This window comes from Pseudomassariella vexata (genome assembly GCF_002105095.1).
Source record: "Pseudomassariella vexata strain CBS 129021 chromosome Unknown BCR38scaffold_14, whole genome shotgun sequence".
In the NCBI taxonomy this organism is placed as follows: Eukaryota; Fungi; Ascomycota; class Sordariomycetes; order Amphisphaeriales; family Pseudomassariaceae; genus Pseudomassariella; species Pseudomassariella vexata.
In genome coordinates, this window is record NW_024467969.1 from 196,321 (window position 1) to 215,737 (window position 19,417).

General features: G+C 51.0%; 4 protein-coding genes across 4 annotated transcripts; 2 read left to right on the top strand and 2 right to left on the bottom strand.

The window, feature by feature from the left end:
- Positions 1–1,403: 1,403 nt before the first annotated feature.
- On the bottom strand, positions 1,404–2,761 carry BCR38DRAFT_488845 (uncharacterized protein; the record flags this gene model as incomplete). The annotated part of the gene is made up of 3 exons (XM_040864330.1): positions 1,404–1,535; positions 1,593–2,584; positions 2,725–2,761. 3 exons carry the CDS (start codon positions 2,759–2,761, stop codon positions 1,404–1,406), a joined length of 1,161 nt encoding a protein of 386 aa, XP_040711796.1.
- Positions 2,762–3,538: 777 nt separating this feature from the next.
- On the bottom strand, positions 3,539–5,271 carry BCR38DRAFT_445632 (uncharacterized protein). The gene is made up of 3 exons (XM_040861030.1): positions 4,899–5,271; positions 4,791–4,841; positions 3,539–4,630 (listed from the first exon to the last, which is right to left on the bottom strand). Exons 1-3 carry the CDS (start codon positions 4,952–4,954, stop codon positions 4,006–4,008), a joined length of 732 nt encoding a protein of 243 aa, XP_040711797.1. The 5' UTR covers positions 4,955–5,271; the 3' UTR covers positions 3,539–4,005.
- A 2,276-nt stretch (positions 5,272–7,547) lies between these two features.
- Positions 7,548–15,484, top strand: BCR38DRAFT_488847 (uncharacterized protein; the record flags this gene model as incomplete). The annotated part of the gene is made up of 7 exons (XM_040864331.1): positions 7,548–8,214; positions 8,264–8,432; positions 8,489–11,183; positions 11,237–11,600; positions 11,654–15,220; positions 15,275–15,331; positions 15,387–15,484. The coding sequence occupies 7 exons, from the start codon at positions 7,548–7,550 to the stop codon at positions 15,482–15,484; spliced, it is 7,617 nt and encodes a 2,538-aa protein (XP_040711798.1).
- Positions 15,485–17,492: 2,008 nt separating this feature from the next.
- Positions 17,493–19,085, top strand: BCR38DRAFT_351788 (uncharacterized protein; the record flags this gene model as incomplete). Its single annotated transcript, XM_040856669.1, has 2 exons — positions 17,493–18,692; positions 18,819–19,085. The coding sequence occupies 2 exons, from the start codon at positions 17,493–17,495 to the stop codon at positions 19,083–19,085; spliced, it is 1,467 nt and encodes a 488-aa protein (XP_040711799.1).
- Positions 19,086–19,417: the final 332 nt, after the last annotated feature.

The following is a 19,417-nucleotide window of genomic DNA, read 5'->3' on the forward strand; positions in this document are numbered from 1 at the left end:
CCGTATATCTTCCTTTAGGAGTAACAATGAGGTAAGTCATTAGTTTTCCTAGCATCGTACTCTCAAATACAAAGATAAGTTCCAAGCCTTGCTGCATTACGACACCCCATGCCACTTTCCATTTCGATTCCTCCATTCCATAGCCGGATCATGTCAAATATTGGGGGAAAGAGGTTTGAGATGTGCCTGAGACAGCCATTTCCCAGATGAGTTCTTCCTACAGGTGAATGGCTGCCGTTTGCGAAACTTGGTCAGGAAGTACAGTCAGAGATGCCAACCACCTTGACGTCTAACGCCGTTGAAATGCATCAGGGAAGTCGTGAGATACTCTATGTTGCTGATAGAGACCATTGGTTGTTGGTATAAATGGTAATAAAGAGGTGTGCAACCTCGGCAAGTGACAATAGCCACGCATCGGTAGCCAAATACAGTGTATAGCGGCTTAGGACCATGCGATGGACACCTGTCAACAACGATGTGCCAAGAACAATTATGTCCAGGTTGGGCAAATCGATCACCATGCCGAGCGCGGCGAGTTTTCGTCAATCAACATCCACTATTTTAGAGGAAAAACCACGGACTGCACTATAATGATAAGGCTGAATTCTGTCGGGAAATTTGGGATCGATCGTTGCAGGGTAGTATTTCTGGATGAATTCTCCCTGCGGTCCTGGAATAACGGAAAGTTAGTATGCAATCTTTGTCTGAAACATATCGCAGCGTATTGTGATAAGATACCTGACTGTGTATGATGCAAAGTAGAGCACTTTGTGGGCATCAAACATGCTTCGCTCGTTACTTCTGTAGACGAAATTGCCCGGAGTTTGCCACTATACCGCTTAGCGAAGACCTGGGTAACTTTGCAGTGACTGCGTTGTACAGGGGGTGGTGAAACGAGTGCGCAAACAATTATTTTCATCGAGAAATGGTCCACACTCGCATTGGTGACAGTCGTAATAACAGCATCAGCTCGCGAATTGTCGAGTTATCGAGACCCAGTTGGGAGACTGCTCTGCGAGATGGCAGATAATTGCTGCAATATGGGAAAGGATTTAAGAAACGAATCCGCCATAGTGAACAGCAGCACCTCTTCTTGTCTAAGTGGACGATAGGCTCAGAAAAAATAGCGTCAATGTGCAAGAATGTCGAAGATGTGTCGAGTCCAACATGGTAGTCATGATGGTGCCCAGGATTGGGCACCCATGTCAGAATGTCCAACCTTGGCCGACAGGAAGAGATAGCTTTTCGTTTTCTGGGGTTTCTTGGGTTTTCGACTTGTCCTCCATGAAGAACAGAATTGCTCCGATACGTCTCACTATGTTGGTTTGACTCGAGGTTATCGAAGGCAGCGTCTGGTGGATCAATGGCATATGATCCGTCAGGTTTCAGGAACGCACTGTGGCCTAAGCCCAGCGAGAGCCACCAAGTCCCCCTTTAGCCTTAGTCTTAGGAGAGTAACCTCCGAGTTGATCGATGTGAGCTGGAAGAGGCAACGGCTGGGCAATGTATGCCGGGGTCCATGACGGCAAGCGCTCCTGGAAGAAAACATTAGTGTGAGCGGCTTAGTAAATAAGACATCGAGGAGGGCCTACCGGGTAGTCAGATGGGCCTCGCAAATTATTTGCAGGGGCTGCCGGGCCTGCATTCTTCCCTCGAGTGTCTTCTAGGGTGCCGTGGCGACTCTGACTGGCTGTGATACCAAGTCGGCCGTCGTCATCCATCTCGATGTCCTGGCTAGATTCGCTGTTTGTCTCAGAGAGCTTCTGCCTGTTCCCAGTGTATGCCATCACGGGGTGATCAGCCATGAGTGGATCATCTCTCATGTTGTCAAGGAGGGTTACACTCGCGGTAGTAGTGGTGGCAGGGGTCTCGTTTGGAACGTCCATGACTGCCTCAACAGTCATGAGTCGGTCTCCTACGTTCGCATCGTGGGGGTAAGTATGCAGTTGATGGAAGGCAAGAGAAGGAACTCGTGAGTACTTCACGACATCGACATTGGCATTGGTGAGAGGCTGCCGGTTTGTCTCAGAGAAGCGGCTGGCGCCGAGACCGCCATTGAGACAGCCTTCCTGGCTTCTGACGTTGTGAGACAGCACTTTGTTCGATGTGACACCTTGCGTCTGAAAGGGACTCTCTCTGCGTCGAGGTCTCTTGGCAGAATCATCATACTCGGCGGATGCTGATCGCTTGATAACGTCATGCTGAACAGATTCATGGGTATACGGGGGAGGCGACGGCGGAGCACCGAAACCCTGAAGTCTCGGCCAACTGGAGACGGTGTCATAATTGGCGTCAGTCATGTTGGTAGTTGATGTCGGTGACGAGGCATTGTACAAGGACTGTGCCATACGACCTTGGGATGGGCCACCGCGACCGGGCGCGGATCCAAATTCAGATGGTCCCGATGCGAGGGATTGAGGGTTGAAGTTCACACCAAAAGCAGCACTCGGATCACGAGGAGTGAAAGGATGAGACGGATTGCCGCGGCCGGACGAGAAACGGCCGGACCGAGAGGCAGAGTTACCACCGCGACGGGCTGTGGGCTTGTTGTTGTACTTGCCTCCTTGTCTATACTCCTCCATCACTAGACCAACTCAGTTAGTTTTTGTCACATTTGGGGGGCTAACAGGAAACCCGGGAGGCACAAGTTATATCTCAAGTGTGACAAGTCCTAGATAGCACTCCTAGGCAAAGATGGAACCAATAATTGTGGGATCTTCCTACTTTGGCGGGCGAGGTTGATATCACCGTATTCAGACATGGTGCCCATGGAGTGGCAACTTTCTGGGTGCTTACGACGATGGCGATGATTTACCGAGAATGTATAAGTTTCTGCAATTGTCAGTACTCGATGTAAATGAAGGCAGGATGAAGGAAATAAATATACATTATGCAACCAAGAACTAAGGTCGAAATAAACAAGGCCTCAAGCGGTAGAGTGGGATTAGCTGTCAATAAATGGGGTCTTGTTGGCGATAGGTCAGAGCAGATCTCTTGATCCAGTCAGTATGTCTGGATGATGCTTTGGGAGCTTTGTCAGTTGTCGATGGATGGACTTAGAAGACTGGTCAAGGGATATGGATCTTGCTGAGGGTGTTTACTGATCGCCAGTGCCTTACTCTATTCCCAAACAATGTGCCTTGTCAAGAACTTGAGATGATGGAAGGGATCAATAAATACTCAAGATCTAGTTGATCTTGAGTTAGATCAGATGTGTTTGCGTAGGCTGATGGTGAGGTGGAAGGATGGAGTGCGAAGTCAAGGTAGGAACAGTCGGCGTTTCTAGTTGAGAAAACACGAAAAACATGTGTTGCGACCAACCGCACCTACGGATTTTACTTCATCGTGTGAAAGAAGGCAGCATAGAGCCGGATTCTTGCTTGGCATGGCAACCGCAAGTTAGCCCCTGCTCTATTGCTCCTTCCTAATCGCAAACATGTACACCAAGGGTACATGGAAAGCGACGGAACACTTGCTAGAACGGCACATGAGAAAGCTGGAGATCAAAAAAAGCAACTGGGTTGGCTTTATCTACTCTCCCAGGGCTATATACTTGTATATATACCAGAAAGTCTAGTGTATCATGACGAGAAGAGGCTGCGAACTACCAGAGTACATGGAGTCACATAATAGTGAAATAACTCAAACACGTAAAGAAAACGACAATGCCGAGATCTTATCCACGATTCTCCATCTAAGACAGCCTTCATCACATCATGATATCGAAACTGAAAGAAGAACTCATAGGCTCCATGAATGTCTGCGAGTACCCAGGGAAATAAATGTATGCATATAAATGCAAGCCCGAGCCATTGTTTTTACACTGTTAACAGTCTCTCACAAGACTCCTGAGCTGAATTTACAGGCAGAGAAAAAGGGGCGACTGCCTAATCCAGCAGGTCTGACTTGTTTTTGTTGTTTTTGTTGATGGAAGTGCTAGCTAGTTAGAGATGAATCCGGTAGATGTAGTTCTGAGTGCCCCCTTTGGTTGATTGACATATCCTTTCATCTCGATTGCCTTCCCTGCCGTCTCTGGCCTACAAATGTCTGAATAGTTTCGATCTTCGTTTCCAAGTGCGCCGTCTTTTGAGCCTCCTTCAGCCAAGGTACATCAATGACAGGAACGTGTTCGCGGATGAAGTCAATGAGCGCCTTGGAGTTTGGAGCATCTTCACGGAGCCCTATGCAGGACGCGCATGGAATTCCAATGCACTCAGATAGCCGATCTTGGCAGGCTTTGGAGAGCCCAACTAGCCTCGTGGGAGGCCTCGAAGGATGGGTTTCTGAGGCCACAGCCACCATCTGTGGGAGGTGGTTGGTTAGAGTACTCGATTGGCCTGCCCGAGCCAAGAAGATTGCGGTATAGTAGAGGCCACTTGTTTTTTGAGCGGACGGTTCTAAGTCGGAAGCCGCCACCGGAGCTGACTTATCTCCTCCTGCGGCCATACTATGCAAATGGCGAGTGATTGCGGCGAGACCCACATCGACATATGTTGAAATCTCGGGAGCTGGCGGCGAAGTCGGTTCGGCTTCTGCTACCCCAGCCTCCCTGCGCTTGCGTTTACTAGCCCGCTTGCCCTTCGACGGCTGAATGTGCCGCGACCGGTATTGTCCCAGCGGAGAAAGAAGACTACATTTCAAGGTCAGCTTCGTAATATCGCTTGTTTGTTCATAGACCCGTAAGAGGCTGCGAGAGAAATGCTCCATCGTGCAATTGAGTTGGCACAACAGCAAGTGTAGATAACACGCAACTAGCCAGGCCCTGCAAAGTCAGACAAGGTTTGAATCACCTGCAGAGAAGCTCCAGGATCGTATCTTGATCTTCAGAAGTCACTTGTGGCCTGCCAAATTATGTCAGCATCACAGAATCATAGCGATTAGAATTCAGAAGCATTTACCAGAGAACTGCCGAGTAGGGCGTATCCAGTTGGAACACAAATTTCTTCTTTTCCATCTTCTTCTCGCGAATTTGGTTTAGGTGGCAGACTTGCAACGATTGGTGTTATCCGTCGGAAGGATCTCCGGGCTTGAAGAAGTCGCCCCTGGGACGCAACGGGCCTTCCTCCAGATGGCAAGTCTTTTGGCTCACTAAAGAGACAATGCAGCTAATCAAAGACCGGTTTGACACTTCTGAAAAGGGGAAATAATTCGTTTTGGCACCAAGTCGATTCATTCCCAGAAATCATAGGGTAGACTGGACCTTTCCATCAATTTTCATGCAGTTCTTTTCCAGGTATGCATGTAGGCGGATTCCTAGTAAACGCATGGGGCAAGATGGCCATAGCTTTTCTTCAAAGTGGATGCCAGCCAACTTGCCGAACAGCGACAATGAAGCTCCAACGTTCAACCACAATCAGCGAGCCGAAGACAGTCAGGTTGCAGAACTCAAAGTTGGGTTCCTGAAGTCGCTTGCTCTAGCATGTCATGAGATGTTGTTGACAAGATCCCAAAAGACACCTGAGACTGTGGCAATACTGTTGACTAATCGTGTGAATTGCCAGATGTCCTACCAGGATGAGGGTCAGCGAAGAAGGTTGATTATGTCTTGATGCTGTCAGACATTGGATAACAAGTCTTTTTTATTAGCACGTGTATGTTACTAAGTTCCAATTGCACTATGTATGCTGATACCTTTTGGTAGAATATATGTCTTGGTCCCATCGTCGGCCTCCGAGTTATGTCACAGGCAAAAAGAAAGCAGCCATGCTGGATAGATGCTGCCTGTCCTACTCTCCTTATCGCCTTCGTTTGAAATCTCATCATTCAACTTCAGAACTTCTACACATGCGGCTCCCACGAGCCGATGCCTATGAGTAGCTTGCTGGACTTTTGCGCAAGGGTGTTGACAAGGCTACCCCTGATTGGTTCAGTAGATCTACTAAGCTATCCGGAGAGCAAACCAACAATGAAACAACTGTAGGTAGGCACTTGAAGTTGGACCATCTCAAAGCCTCGGAGGGTAAACCAGAACCTTAATCATCCACCGCTGCGTATTGGGCATGGGACACCAAAGTTCACCGATTTTTGGTCACTAAGCAGCAGAAAAGCTTGCAAACGGTACAAAGTGGCCCGTAGAAGTCAATATGGGCTGAGGAAACTGGCTAACAGCCTGCGGCCTCCCAAGTTTCCTGACCTACCCTTGTCTAGATGTTTTAAGTCCGTATCTGAATGACGACCTAAGAGGTCCCCTTGTATCTCTCACTTGGACAACACTGTCGATCATTTCATTTACACCAATTTGCACCTTTTACAGTCACTTTGAGAGCTCGAGCAGACGTGTGCATCAACTTTGAGCCCCAGTTCTGTTCGGTGGGCCGACGTGTGTTTGGAGAAGGACATCCATTCATAGGGCTGGCCAGCTACCGCGGCCTGATATCTGCAAGAAACCCAAAAACCAACCAACCAACACTTGATGAACCAGAACTTCCGCTGGAGAATTTGAGGTCAACTGCGGAACCAACATCACATACCTGTGAGATACCTACAGACGGGTAAGTTCCCACTCAAGTTTCTCTTATTGGACAATTCTGGTCCTTGTTCTATTTTGCGACCAGCTCTCATGCAAGAACTTTGAGGAAGCTGCCCATCTTCAAGTGGACCTAGTAAGGCACGCAACCAGCCCCAAATCCAAATTCAATCTGAGTTCAAGAAGCAATACTGGCGGGTCCCGGGTAGTTCGCCCTGCCGTCCTGCTCACTCGAAAGCTGTGCACACCATTGCTAATGGCCTGAGTCCCTGAGTCCCCACTGGTGCTAATTCCTCACTGCTTCTTCAATCCCTGCCTGTTCTTTTTGGGCAGAGCTCAGGTTTGCTGCAGCTGCCTGCTCGAGCTTGCGCTGATCATTTGCACCTCGCGCTTTCCAACCAATTTATTGCAGCGTGCACCACACACGCGTGGCCAACCGCCAAGCATTATCTTCCACTTGAACCACCGTGACGTCGACACCCCCGACTGACGCTCAATGAAAAGCAGCAGTTCATGCAACACCAAAAATGACAACTAGATGTGGCCAGTGAACAGCTCTATACAGCATTTGAAGAAGGTCCAGACGTGACAACATCACTTTTTGTCACTGACGCTCTTCCCAGGTACGTCTTGCGCTGCATCTTTTGCCCTGAGAGATAAGACATTCACTATCACCAACTCCCTGATCTCCCGTTGTGTATGTACTTCCTTCTCCACACGCCCAATTCCCCCACCATGGATTAGCTCATGGTCACCACCAAAAAAGTACCCGTACCTATTTGGAGCTCATACCAAACTCCACGGTTTCCATCACCAAGCTCTTTGGATGTTTTATTCCACATTGCCAATATTGCCGGCTACCCTACAAAGAGAAAAGTCACGCTACCACTACTCTACTAAATCCTCGTTGTAATCTAATCTTCCCCATCCTTTCCCCCCCATCACCGTTTCGCAGCACCTATTCTTCCTCCCCCGCATATTCTACACCACCAATGCTAATAGTGCAGGCTGAGCCGCCGAGCTGTCTCGCGCGATCTCCCCAAGCTTCGAACATCTCTGAAGCCCGAAGACTTACAGCCAGATGGAACAAGATTCGAGATCCTCCGAGTCGCGAGAACGTGCTGTCTCTTCCGAGCCTAGTTCAACCCGACCCAATCCTTTCGACGACGGCGATCTCGCTGCCCGTAAACGCCGGCGTACTTCTCTGACGGGCTCTCGTAGTAGATCTGTTGAGACATTGACATCTCAAGACGAACGGCGTGGAGCCTCCGACTCCATGATGAAGCTGGACGCGCCAGATCCCGAGCCCGCTCCGCCGAGCACCCCTCCTCAATCTGAACCCACCATCGCAGAGCCTCATTCGAGCAAGGTCACGATCAACCTGCGGAATTTCGATAGCCTTGAGCCTACACCCACGTCGCCCCCTTCTCCCACTCCGGCTCGCTCACAGGACGATGATATCAAGGTCAGCGTCGAGGAGTCGGAAGTTGAGATGGTTCAGGCTACCCCTCCCCAGGTGATTCTGTCATCTTCACCTTCGAGTGCGCCCAGCCCTGAAGTTCCGGTCATATCTATTGATGATGACGATGAGGAAGAGCTGGACCTTGGAGCTGGCCACCCTGCCATTTCCATGATTGGAGGGGCTAGCAGCATCGACTTGAACAGCATCATGCAGGACTTTCCGTACCACGCTGCAGAGGAAACATATTACGATACTGTCGTACGCCTCGTGCAGTACTTCCAGCAACGTAAGTCCCACCACGAACATGGAGTATTTTATTCCCTAACCAAAGGCAGAACCCACAAGTCTTGACGATGTCCTTGCTCAAATGACGGCATGGTTCGACAAATACCTGTTCTGTGCCTGCGAGCCCGACATGTGCAAGGCCGCCGTCGAGTCCGTCTTCGAGAATAGGTCATTCTGGCTGTCGATGCCCGAGATATTCTGGCACGTATATCTTCGCAGGTAGGATGCACCGTCTCGGTCGAACCCGGTAGTTCGCAAGCTAATTAGCACTGTAGAAATACGCTCGCTAAGGCTAGAGATACCCGCGACCTTGCTGGTCAGTTGTTCGCGCAGCTTGCCAGGCTCTCAGCTCACTTTGTCGTCCTTGACATACTTGCACTCCAGCGCGTACTCGTAGACGAGGATTTTAAAGAGCTGTATCTCATGTCCCCCACATTTCTTATTTGTCTCGGCAACGTTACGCGAAAGGAAGAGAGCGAGCTATACAATGGCTATGCTGTGGAGACGGTCCCCGAAGTCACGGAATTGCTTCACATTTTCCAGAAGTTCCCAGGCGGATCCATGTCCAAGCTCTACCAACTGGCCGAGTTGCAGACTAGTCTCCTGAGTCGATTCCCCAGAGCCACGATGGATAACCTCATGGGCATTTGCAATATCGCAGATGGCATTATCCGGGATAGCTTCCAGCGCTTGAGCTCGTCCCCGGGGTTATCCCATTCTTTGGATGATCGTTCCAGAAAGAACTTGGTATGGGGCTTCAGACTTTTCAAGACGGCCTCGAGTGCCGTGGCCACCATAATGGACAAGTCCGTAAACCATCTATCAGGAGATTCGGCGCATGCCCTCATCCGCTTCTTGACGCCCATCTTCCTTTACAGCCTACAAGGAGATCACGAGGAAGCGGCTAAGCTTGTTCAAGAGCATCGGGCCAACCATCCAGAGGCCCCTCACAGCTGCACATACGATGCAATTTCGAATGAATGGCGGTTTGGGGTGTTGAGCAACCTGATTCGATCGCGCCAGATGCAGCTCCGGGTCGTCGCTGTTGGCTGCATGTCTAATGATCTTGTAGGCCTGTGGAAACGATGCAGCAACGCTGGTGAGGATAGTGCCCAATCAGAATACCTGCGCTACTTTGCGATATTCTTGACCAACACCGGACTTGTGGACTATATTCTTGGGCCCACCTGCCATCCTGAGATTACTCAAGAAAGTTCTAACATCATCGGCTTCCTGATGGTCACCAAGACTTACGCGCCTGCGCAAACTGATCTTTTCTGGCAAACAGTAACTTCGACGCAGGATCCGAGAATCGCCGAGGCTCTTACCCGCATGCTGGCAAAGATCCTTCACTTGATGTACCCGGACAGCTTGGCCTACTTGTGCGAGAAGCTGCATAGCCTGCCCATTGAAGCCTTCACTCCGCAAATGAGGGAGTTGTTTGATCAACTCGTCAAGGCCCTACATTCACGAATGGCCCTTAGCGGCCCAGCACATGAGTTTACCCCATATAGACTCTGTCTTCGGTTACTTCGAGAGTCCTCGGTCTACGGACAACAGGGCTTGATAGCTCACCCCGACGTTCATCAGTTTGCTATGGCGAAGATTAAGGAACTTCTTCAACTACCCGGCGGCATGAGTGCGGAGATTCGCTCAGACCTTCTCCGAAGCTGCATAAGCGACATCGAAGCCAAAACGACCACAACATCGGGCAGTCTATCCGGGTTGTACATGATGATTCGTCAATCGCTGGTGCGAGACCTCACCTCGCTGGTTACAGAATTCGATTTCGCCCGGCTACTGGTTGACGAGCTCGAGTCCACCATAGCGATTGCGCGGGGAGTCGGGTTTGTGCCTGTATTTGCAGCCCAGATCGGAAACGCGCGCCGTGAATTATTAGTCAACACCATTGTCAACCATGGTTCCACCATCAACTCCGACCAAGGGAAAAGGCTCTGGGATCTTCTTGTGGGTAACGGAGCTGCATGCCAAGACGACAGAAAGATGGCCTGGCAAGTTTTGAATACAGCAGTCAAACGGTCAGACTGTGAGAATGCGTTTCTACGCGCCTGCCTCCAGGAGTATCTTCTAGACCTACCACCTCGGTGCTATTGCGAGGGCGCCCTGGAGTTTGTCCGTGCAGAACTCCTGCCACTTGCAAATGACACAAACGGCATCTTATTTGAAGACGGCAGTGCCGAAGCAAGAGTCATAGAGCTTCTTTGGCAAATGATTCTGCGAGCCCCCGCCCAGACTATCGAATCCCAAGCGATACATACGTTGGTAAACGATGTCTACGTGGACAGCAAGTCGATTATGTCATTTCCACTGCATCGTGCACGAAAGGTACACTTTAGCGTCGTAAATCGATGCTTGCAGCAGTTAGAAGCGGCGGCTCAGAAGTTGAAAGCCTACGGCGATGATATAAGCAGCAGGGATGATGACTCGATGGTTATTGTCCCATCTGAAGAGCAGCAGAGAGAACAAGAACTGAAGTTCACCAGATCTCTTGCCGTCTTACGAGCGTTCCTACGAACCCTGCAAGGCAAGGCTCACTTTGCGGCTCCCGACCTGAGATCTCTGATGCTGCAGTCACCCGGGCCAGTGGAAGGCGAATCGGCCGAACTCAAATATCAGTCCTTCGATGGCGACAGCCAGACTGAAGTGAAGCCGCTGACCATTGGCCGAAGGAACACGGCCGCCGCATTGCTAGCGAGCCTCAGAGAGGCAACCGGATTTGACAATTACAGGATATTCTACCGTGGGGTTGCGCTTACGCCGTCCGAGGACCAAATTTGCAAGTCTTTAGAAGATCTGGATATCCACGATGGCTTAATCTTGGTCAAAAGAGAGATGGTGTCATCCCCAGTTAAGGTCAAACCGGGTGCATCTTCGCTCGAAATCGAGATATTGAGCCATTTCAAAGATTTGTGGGAATATCTGAGCATGGATGAAAAGCTGGCCAGAGAGGTAACACCTGGTTATTTATTAGACCTGTTCCTCGTCGCTAACTGCAATCATAGATCTACCACTTTCTCGTGAAACTTCCCGCGGACCAATCCATTCTAGAAGCCTTTGAGGCCAGTTCAACTTCGTATCGAGACATTTTCCCATTGGGTCAGCCGTTCAAGTCACTCTACGCTATCCACGCCCTGCGTGAATACCTGAGCACCCGACGCCTCAAGACTCAAGTCATGCAGGTCAGCATTCAGGACGCCGAGAGCCAGTACAAGACTGCGCTCGATCAGGAGGATGCAACCCTGAAGGCTATGTCTCTCCTCGTTGCCGCACTTTGCGACTCTGAAGTCGTTGACAGATGCTCCCATGAAACCTTGCAGGTCTTGCTCTGTGACCACCTCGTGGATAACTTTGTGCAGCTGCTCAAGGGTAGGATTCGATTCATTTTGGTCTTGACTTTGGGGACGCTAATATCTCGCCAGAAAATGCGAACAGCAACCCCTCTGTTGTCCCGTTTCTCACTGCAAAATTGCACGAGCGACTTCTAGCAATACTTGGAATCGGAGTAGCCGCGCAAACGTCGCCGCAAAGCCTCGAACTTATTAGTCTTTCATTTGAAGCAATGCTGGAATGCTGTACCAGGAGCCTTGACTTTTGGAATGTATTTCGGCAAACCCCGACCGTGAAGGCTGTAGTACAGCGTCTTCTGCTCACTGACGACAGATCGTTTGTTAGAAAAGCGGTCGCCAAACTGATGAGCAGCAAATGCTTTTACAATCATGGCCCTTCAGTAGTTCTCGCGGTTGATTTTGCTGAGCTCTTCTGGTCCATGATCTCCGAGATTATTCCACGTGCAGCGGCAGAGTCGAGCAAGTGTGAGGAAGTCTTCAACATGTCCTACTTGCTAATGAAGCACCTGGCCGAGGCAAATTCGCCGGCTCTTGATCTGCCAATGTGTCTCTCGCAATATGGGGAGCTCCTGCTCTCACACACGACCGTGGAAGATATATCTCGTTCGGATCGAATCGATGTCATCTCCCACGGCCTCATCTCGATGTTACACCACGGCATCAAGGTATCTTGTGCACGGAACGAGCCACTTCGATTTCCCCAAGGCTTTGCGCACAAACTATTTTTCAAGCATCTCTTTGCAGGCAATAGTGACAATGGACCACTCATACCGCAAATTCTATTGAATTCTCACGCCCGAAACATGCTGTGCGAGACCATTCTTGTTCTGGCTAAAACCACCCGCCGACAATACATCGAACTGCTGCAAGACGTAGAGAGCTTGACCACCCCGACGCGAGACCACCCTTACAAGTATGAACTGCCGCAACAATTCGACCGGACCAAAGTCGTCCGCTCACCCTGTGGTTATTCTGGCTTGCGGAACCTCTCCAACACCTGCTACCTCAACTCTCTGTTCACACAACTCTTCATGAATGTTGGCTTCCGACGGTTCATATTGGATACGCCATGTCCGAATCCAGACACACACCAGCTGCTTTATGAGACTCGAAACCTTTTTGCAACACTCCAGGATAGTGTCCGCAAATTTGTGGATCCCCAGATGTGTGTCGCGCAGATTATGACCTACGATGAAACGCCCATCGATATTCACAATCAGATGGATGTCGACGAGTTCTACAATTTACTCTTTGACCGGTGGGAGGCCCAGATGCCCACAGATATTGCCAAGAAGGCCTTGCGATCTATTTTTGGTGGTCAGCTGGTTCAACAGGTGAAGTCAAATGAGTGTGAGCACATCTCTGAGCGTATGGAGCCCTTCTCCGCGATTCAGTGCGACATTAAAGGCAAAGCTAGCCTGGAGGAAAGTCTCCAGGCATACGTCGATGGGGAAATCATGGAAGGAGATAACAAGTACAAGTGCGAAAGTTGTGATCGACATGTTGATGCCGTCAAAAGAGCTTGCCTCAAAGACGTTCCGGACAATCTTATCTTTCACCTGAAGAGATTTGATTTCAACCTTCGGACCCTCCAACGAAACAAGATCAACGACTACTTCCGCTTCCCAAACCAAATTGACATGCAACCGTACACTGTGGAGCATCTAAGCGATCCTTCGGGCACAGCTGAGCCCGACGTCTTTGAACTTGTCGGTGTTCTTGTCCACTCAGGAAACGCCGAGTCGGGCCACTACTACTCTTTTATTCGAGAACGCCCCAGCACCAGCGCTGCAGAAACATGGGTCGAGTTCAACGACGACGTGGTCAACTCTTGGGACCCTGCCCATATTGAGAGTGCTTGTTTCGGCGGGCCTGACTACCGCCAGTTTGACAATTCGGGCGTGTATGAGAAGGTCTACAGTGCATACATGCTGTTCTACCAAAGGTCATCGTGTTTGGAGAACGAGCAAGAAATGCTGAACTCATCTGGCAGGCCGAGTCCTCTTCGATTCAACCTCCCATCGGATCTACAGTACCAGGTGAAATCTGACAACTGGGCTCTTGTTCAACGACATGTTCTGTATGACCCTATTCATATTCCGTTTGTATATAAGGTTGTTTCCCAAGCCTGGGACAGCGAGCAGTGTTCGGAAAACCACCAGGTAGAGAACCTGGCCTTACAAGCGGCACTTGGTCATCTCGATCAAGTTGCTTCACGATCCAAGGACACTCCAGATTTCGAAGGGCTCTACAGACTGCTCGTCCGAGTTTGCCGGCGGTGCCCGCGATGCTGCTTCACCCTGACGGATTATTTCACGACGCATGAAGAACCACTACGTATGCTACTGCAGAAGAACGCCGACGGAGTAATCCGTCAAGAGATGGGCAACATGCTCATTTTTGCGTTGAAGAACATTAGGACGCACTATCCAGAAGACTATGGTGTTCCTGATCCCGATGATGATGCTAGTCACGACTTCAAATTTCGGGAGCGGTGCCCTCTGACGAACATGGCAATTCTTTTTACGTTGCTCTGGGACACATTCCATACCAGTCTTCGCGCGTGGGGTGAGTACTTTGGTACGATGACCGACTTTGCTCAGCTCGGGAGACCTGAAGCTGTCGCCCTGTTGGACCAAGACTTCCTCTACAAGACTATCATGGTTATCGCTGCGGACCCAACATTCGACCTTGAGCCTCAATATGCGCGCATGCATACAACTATATCAAGGCGCATGGCTACAAGGCCCCCGAACTACGAGAATGTGATCGCCTTGATAGATACTCTCATGGATGTAATGGATCCTAAGCTGCACTTTGCCGAATTTTCCGATCTACGGTTGCCGCTGGCTCTTCAAGACGAGCCGGTGCCCTACAATGCTGCAGAGGTTAATCTTATCCACCGAGAATGGAATCGAAACGCGCAAGGTAGTGTCTTCGTGGAAAAGCTGATCCAAATCAATCAGAACCACGTATCAACTGACGCGATTCTTACTCGACTAATGGATTTCAGCCCCCAAATGGACCAACGCATTTTCCTGACGTTGCGGTTGGGCATCACGGGAGGTCTCGTCACTCATGCAATCGGACCCTATCTGCGCGCCGCTGCACACTACGTGCATCACAGCAGTAACGCAGAACACGTCGAGCGTCTCATCAAGCACGTGTGCAAACAATGCAAGAACATCCAGGGTCCAGATGGGGCGGACTTCTTCGAGTTCATCAAAGACACTTTCAGCTCTTCCCGACGGATACAGGAGGACTTTGAAAAGGTGGAGATAGAGAGCCTGGACCTCCTGCCCTCATGGGCCCCGGGTCTTCTCGGATACATCGACCACGCTGTCAGTTATGACGTGACACTGTTCTTGCGGCAACAGCTCTTCAGGGAGGGAGCCGTACCTGGCTCGGAAGAGGACGAACCGAGCCAAGAAAAGTGCCAGGCGATCAACAACGCAGCAAGACGGCTTGCAATCGAGTGTCTGTTGTATCTGCAAGACACATACGTCCGCCGCGGGGTGCAAGCACCGAAGGACACGGTGCTCCCTCTCACCCAGGTAATCAAGATGTGCGGCAACTTCTTCAATACCGACGAGGGCAGAGATGATGGCATGCGTGTGCAGTATGAGGGACTCTGTCAAGGTATTGTATCCTTAGTGCACACATTTAATGAAGATGCGACTGACAGATGAGCAGCTGTGAACGAGCCCATGACACGGCTCATGGTGGACGAAATTGAAGAGGACGGTTCCGGTATGTGGAGCGACTCTTCCTCTGCAACCGTTGACGATGAGCTGATCGACTGAAGACTGGGACAATTCCATTGGTTCATCGGAACAGATGGACAGTCTGGCCGATCTGAGTATGCAAGCCACTTGTGATGTCAATGACCGGGATCTACCGTGACGCAAATTTATGTGCCAAGTTCAACTTGACTTGCGCTTGAGACACGATACAGCTCTCAAATGACCTCGTCACGCATATTCCGAGTCGGGAAATGATGGGACTGACTGAATGCTTTCGTATGATGGAATGATGCATAGCAAGGGCGTGCCAGGCGTCTAAAGTTAGGAAAGGGGGAACACGTTGTTTGGCTCTCATGGTTCTATCTCTCTTCCGTGCTTAGATGGTCAGCCAGCTGGATCGAAGAATAGGCTGGCGGCTTTATTGTACGAGTTATTTGTTGCATAGGGAACGAATTGGTCTCGGGGCGAGAACCAGACAGGTCTGTCCGAGAGTAAGTGTGGATCAAGGATTTGCCACTTTGCTCAGTTTGAGCATATGATACACCCACGGTCTTTAATTAGACAGCATGATAATGAACAGCACGATGTGATTTTGATGTAGACTGGTATGGTTGGCTAGGGCCTGACGTGACGTCTGATGGAAAGAAGATTGGTTTGCTGGCGGCGCGAAAAGTTTGGACTTTTAGAACGAGGAGTTGAATTTCCCAGGGGCCTTGATGCTAAGAATATCAACAAGAATCGTCAAAGAAACTGCAATAGCTCATTTTACTTACGATTCGGGACGATAATAATAACGAGCGACGCCGGTGAAGTTCTACATTACCGCTCAGGCTAGTTCTAAATTGTAATGCACACGAGAGCATTCGCACACCGCGGAAAGGAGCGAGGCGATTGGCCACGGAGGGATAGAAATATATAAAAAGCTCTGACAGGGCCCAGAAAGCTCTCTGTGTGTGGTATTGAGAGTGCCGATTGGTTGTGACGGCCATGCCGAAGTGCGGGAGTGCGGACGGGAGTATGCGGATGCCGGGCCTGGCCTCGTGGGCAAACCAAGGAACGGACGAGTGTGATCGCATGGAGAAGAGCGCCAGCGGCGACGATGATTGGAGACGGGCCGGCGACTAAAAATGTATGTTCAAATGGGAGACTCATCACACCATTATCTGAAAATGGAAATTGTCGAGCCAATCTCGCCGAACCTTGATTCGGCCAGAGGAGCGGGCTGGACTTGTCTGTCATCATCCCGTCTGTTGGCGGCCTATTTTTGTCCTTGCGGCTGTTGGTCTAGGCAAAGTCCAGTCTAGCTACGATCATGGACATGGGTAAGACCTGACTAGCACCGCAGCAAATCCGCAGCCCGGCACCTATTTTCGATCGTTAAGCGCCCAATCTGCGGGGAAACAGGCACACCTATCACAGGTCACTGTCCAGTCAGCAGCTGCTTCCCCTTCAGTCGATGTCGCCGCCCGGCCCAAGCCTGGAATTCAGCACGTTTTGCTCGAGTCATCATCACGAACTCTACACATCGCTCTCCTTTTCTGGCCAAGGGGAGGGAGCTTCATCTGAGGGCTGACAGGGCTGTTCCCGTTCCAGGCCTCCGTCACGCAACGCCAGCCCCTACCACCGCTGCAACGCAGGTGTCGTCTACTTGGTACCCGCAGGTCAGATGAAACTTAGCGCGAGAATCTGGGCCTTGCCGTTCTGAGATGCACCGACGCATCGTGGAATAGAAACAGAAACGAAGTACGTACTCGCTCGCCGCAGGTAGGCCGCATGTAGACTAGGTGTGGGGCCCACCCCATGGACATGTCCTAGGGTTTGGCATGTTTCAATTATTTTAGGTACCAGTCGGGCGGTTATGAAACGCCAAGGTGGTAATCACCTTCGAAACATCAGACACGCAGTATTCCCCCGTCTGACGCTTTAGCGCAGATCGGTTGCTGTTGTTTCGACCCGTTCGTAGGCATTTCGGTTTCGATATATCTATCCTGGGTCTCACTCGACTCCAGCAATTGTCTTAAATTATCCTGGACAGTAGATCACCAGCAACAACCAACACAAGACGGGACACAGGACATCCGGTCTATTCTCAAAACTCCCACGTCTCCACAGCCTCCTTCAACACCGTCTTTCTCTAGTTTCTTTGACAGCTTTTATTGCTACCCATCATGTCGTCTCTTCTGAAGCAGCGCATATCGTCGCCGCTCGAGGCCGGCACATCCATCCTGGACTCGCAAAATCTGCCTTCCCATCTTACACAAGCCCTCGAGTACGCCTCCAAGAGGCTCACCCGGAGGGCACTGCACATCACCTTGGTCATCGTGCGCAAGGAATACCAACTCCCCTCATCAACACCACCATGCGCGACGCCCACCTCCGTCGCCTCAACCCCAGCGTCGCCCGAGTTTTCCATGGGCGCCATCTCCCCATCTCGATTCGCCTCCCCGGTCGTCGGATTCAGGTCACTCATCCGCAGGGGCACTAACAGCTCCATGGCATCCATGGCGTCCATGGCGAGCATCTCCACCACAGCCTCCGATTCATCCTACTGCAGGAGCGCAGCAGTATCACCGACCTTCACAGACTCTTTCGCCAGCCCTGCTCCCATGACCCCCATGACGCCATGCACACCCGCTTCAGTAGCAACAATCAGCACCGTCAGTTCAACTGCTTCCAATGCTTCTGCAGGGGGGCCCAGCCCCTTTGGCATCCGACTCATCTACACCACTCCCCTCTCTGCCAAGGACGAGAAGATACTTCGATCCACCATCATGAAAGCCGAGCGCAAGTTCCGCATCGGAACAGGCTGGTTGCCACCTGCAGCTACCGCTTCCGCCTGTGGCCTCAACGCGGACTTGGTCCGTCGCAGTATCCTGCAGAACGAAGTCTTGTTCTCCTCCGAGGGTCTGACACTGCTGGGGCTAGATAGACTATACACGTTCAAGTCTGCGCTCGCAGCCTACGCGCGAACAACTCTTCCGCCGTCTTCGCTCTCGTCCCCCATTTCGGATAGCACACGCATCGAGGACGCGGTTGATGAGTTACGGCGACTGGTGCTGGCCAATGGTGGACGACAAGTCGCAAAGTCCGACTTACACCGCTCATATGAATGGATCGGAGTCTCGGCCAGCGCGCTTGGGGACGTCGAGCGCATGTACCGCCGGGCCTACGGCGGCCTGGACCGGAGCGGCGCATTTGAACTCACACCCGAGGAGAGAGAACGAGAACGAGAAGTCAGGATGGTAGTCAAAATCGGTACACCCCCGCCAGCAAGGACACCAGTCGCCAGGACACCAGTCCTTAAGCTGCAAACATCCTTCAGCCATAACACGGAAAGCGTCCTGCCTGCCGTTATGCGACCAGTGCCTGTCAAGGCCAAGACGCGGGAGGAGCCCGCCAAGGCATCAAAGGACGAATTCATGGACCTGGAAATCAGCCTCGACGGCCTTACACTGGATATCCCCACCGGAAACGATAGGTTCCAACGCGACGAGGAAGACGGCGACGTCACTGCACGCCCGATTCCCGGCCAACCGTTCTGGAACGGCCTTGGCGCGTCCATTGATGAGATGATGCTGCAGGACGAGGGTCTCCTAGCACCTGGGAGCAACCGGGCGTCCCGATTGACGATACAGCGCCTTGGGCCCATGACGCCTAATGGGTATGATGACATCTCGCCCGTCACGCGGGGCGAGTGGGGGTTTTTGTTTTCGGGGGACAGTTGGAAGGGGGGGAAGACGGCTGTGGTGGAGACTTGTTGAAAATGAGGAAATACGAAGTCGAAAAGAGGAAAAAAAGAAAAGAAAAGATGTTTACTACTCCAAGAGCGATCTTGCTACGATATTATGAGGGAAGATAAATGGCCACCCCTAGAATTTGGATAGCCATGTAACAACACCATACCTTTTCTTGCATATATAGTTTCTTCACCGAGATATCCCATAATTTCGATTCGTTTTCGATAACTCATCGTCGTTTACTTACTGTTTGCTTACTCTCTCCAGACTGTGTACGAAAGGCTGGTATTTGTTGGCCTTGGAGTTGGGAACCTCGGTAGTAAACACATGCCATGCCTTTCTGATCCATCCTACAC

What these genes read in the sequence shown, in the direction of transcription:
- BCR38DRAFT_445632 (XM_040861030.1), bottom strand. Translation starts at nt 4,954, where the DNA reads ATGGAAAAGAAGAAATTTGTGTTCCAACTGGATACGCCCTACTCGGCA. An exon ending in CCCTACTCGGCAGTTCTCTG is followed by an intron (nt 4,842 to 4,898) that starts GTAAATGCTTCT and finishes ATAATTTGGCAG; the next exon opens with GCCACAAGTGACTTCTGAAG. An exon ending in ATCCTGGAGCTTCTCTGCAG is followed by an intron (nt 4,631 to 4,790) that starts GTGATTCAAACC and finishes CTTGAAATGTAG; the next exon opens with TCTTCTTTCTCCGCTGGGAC.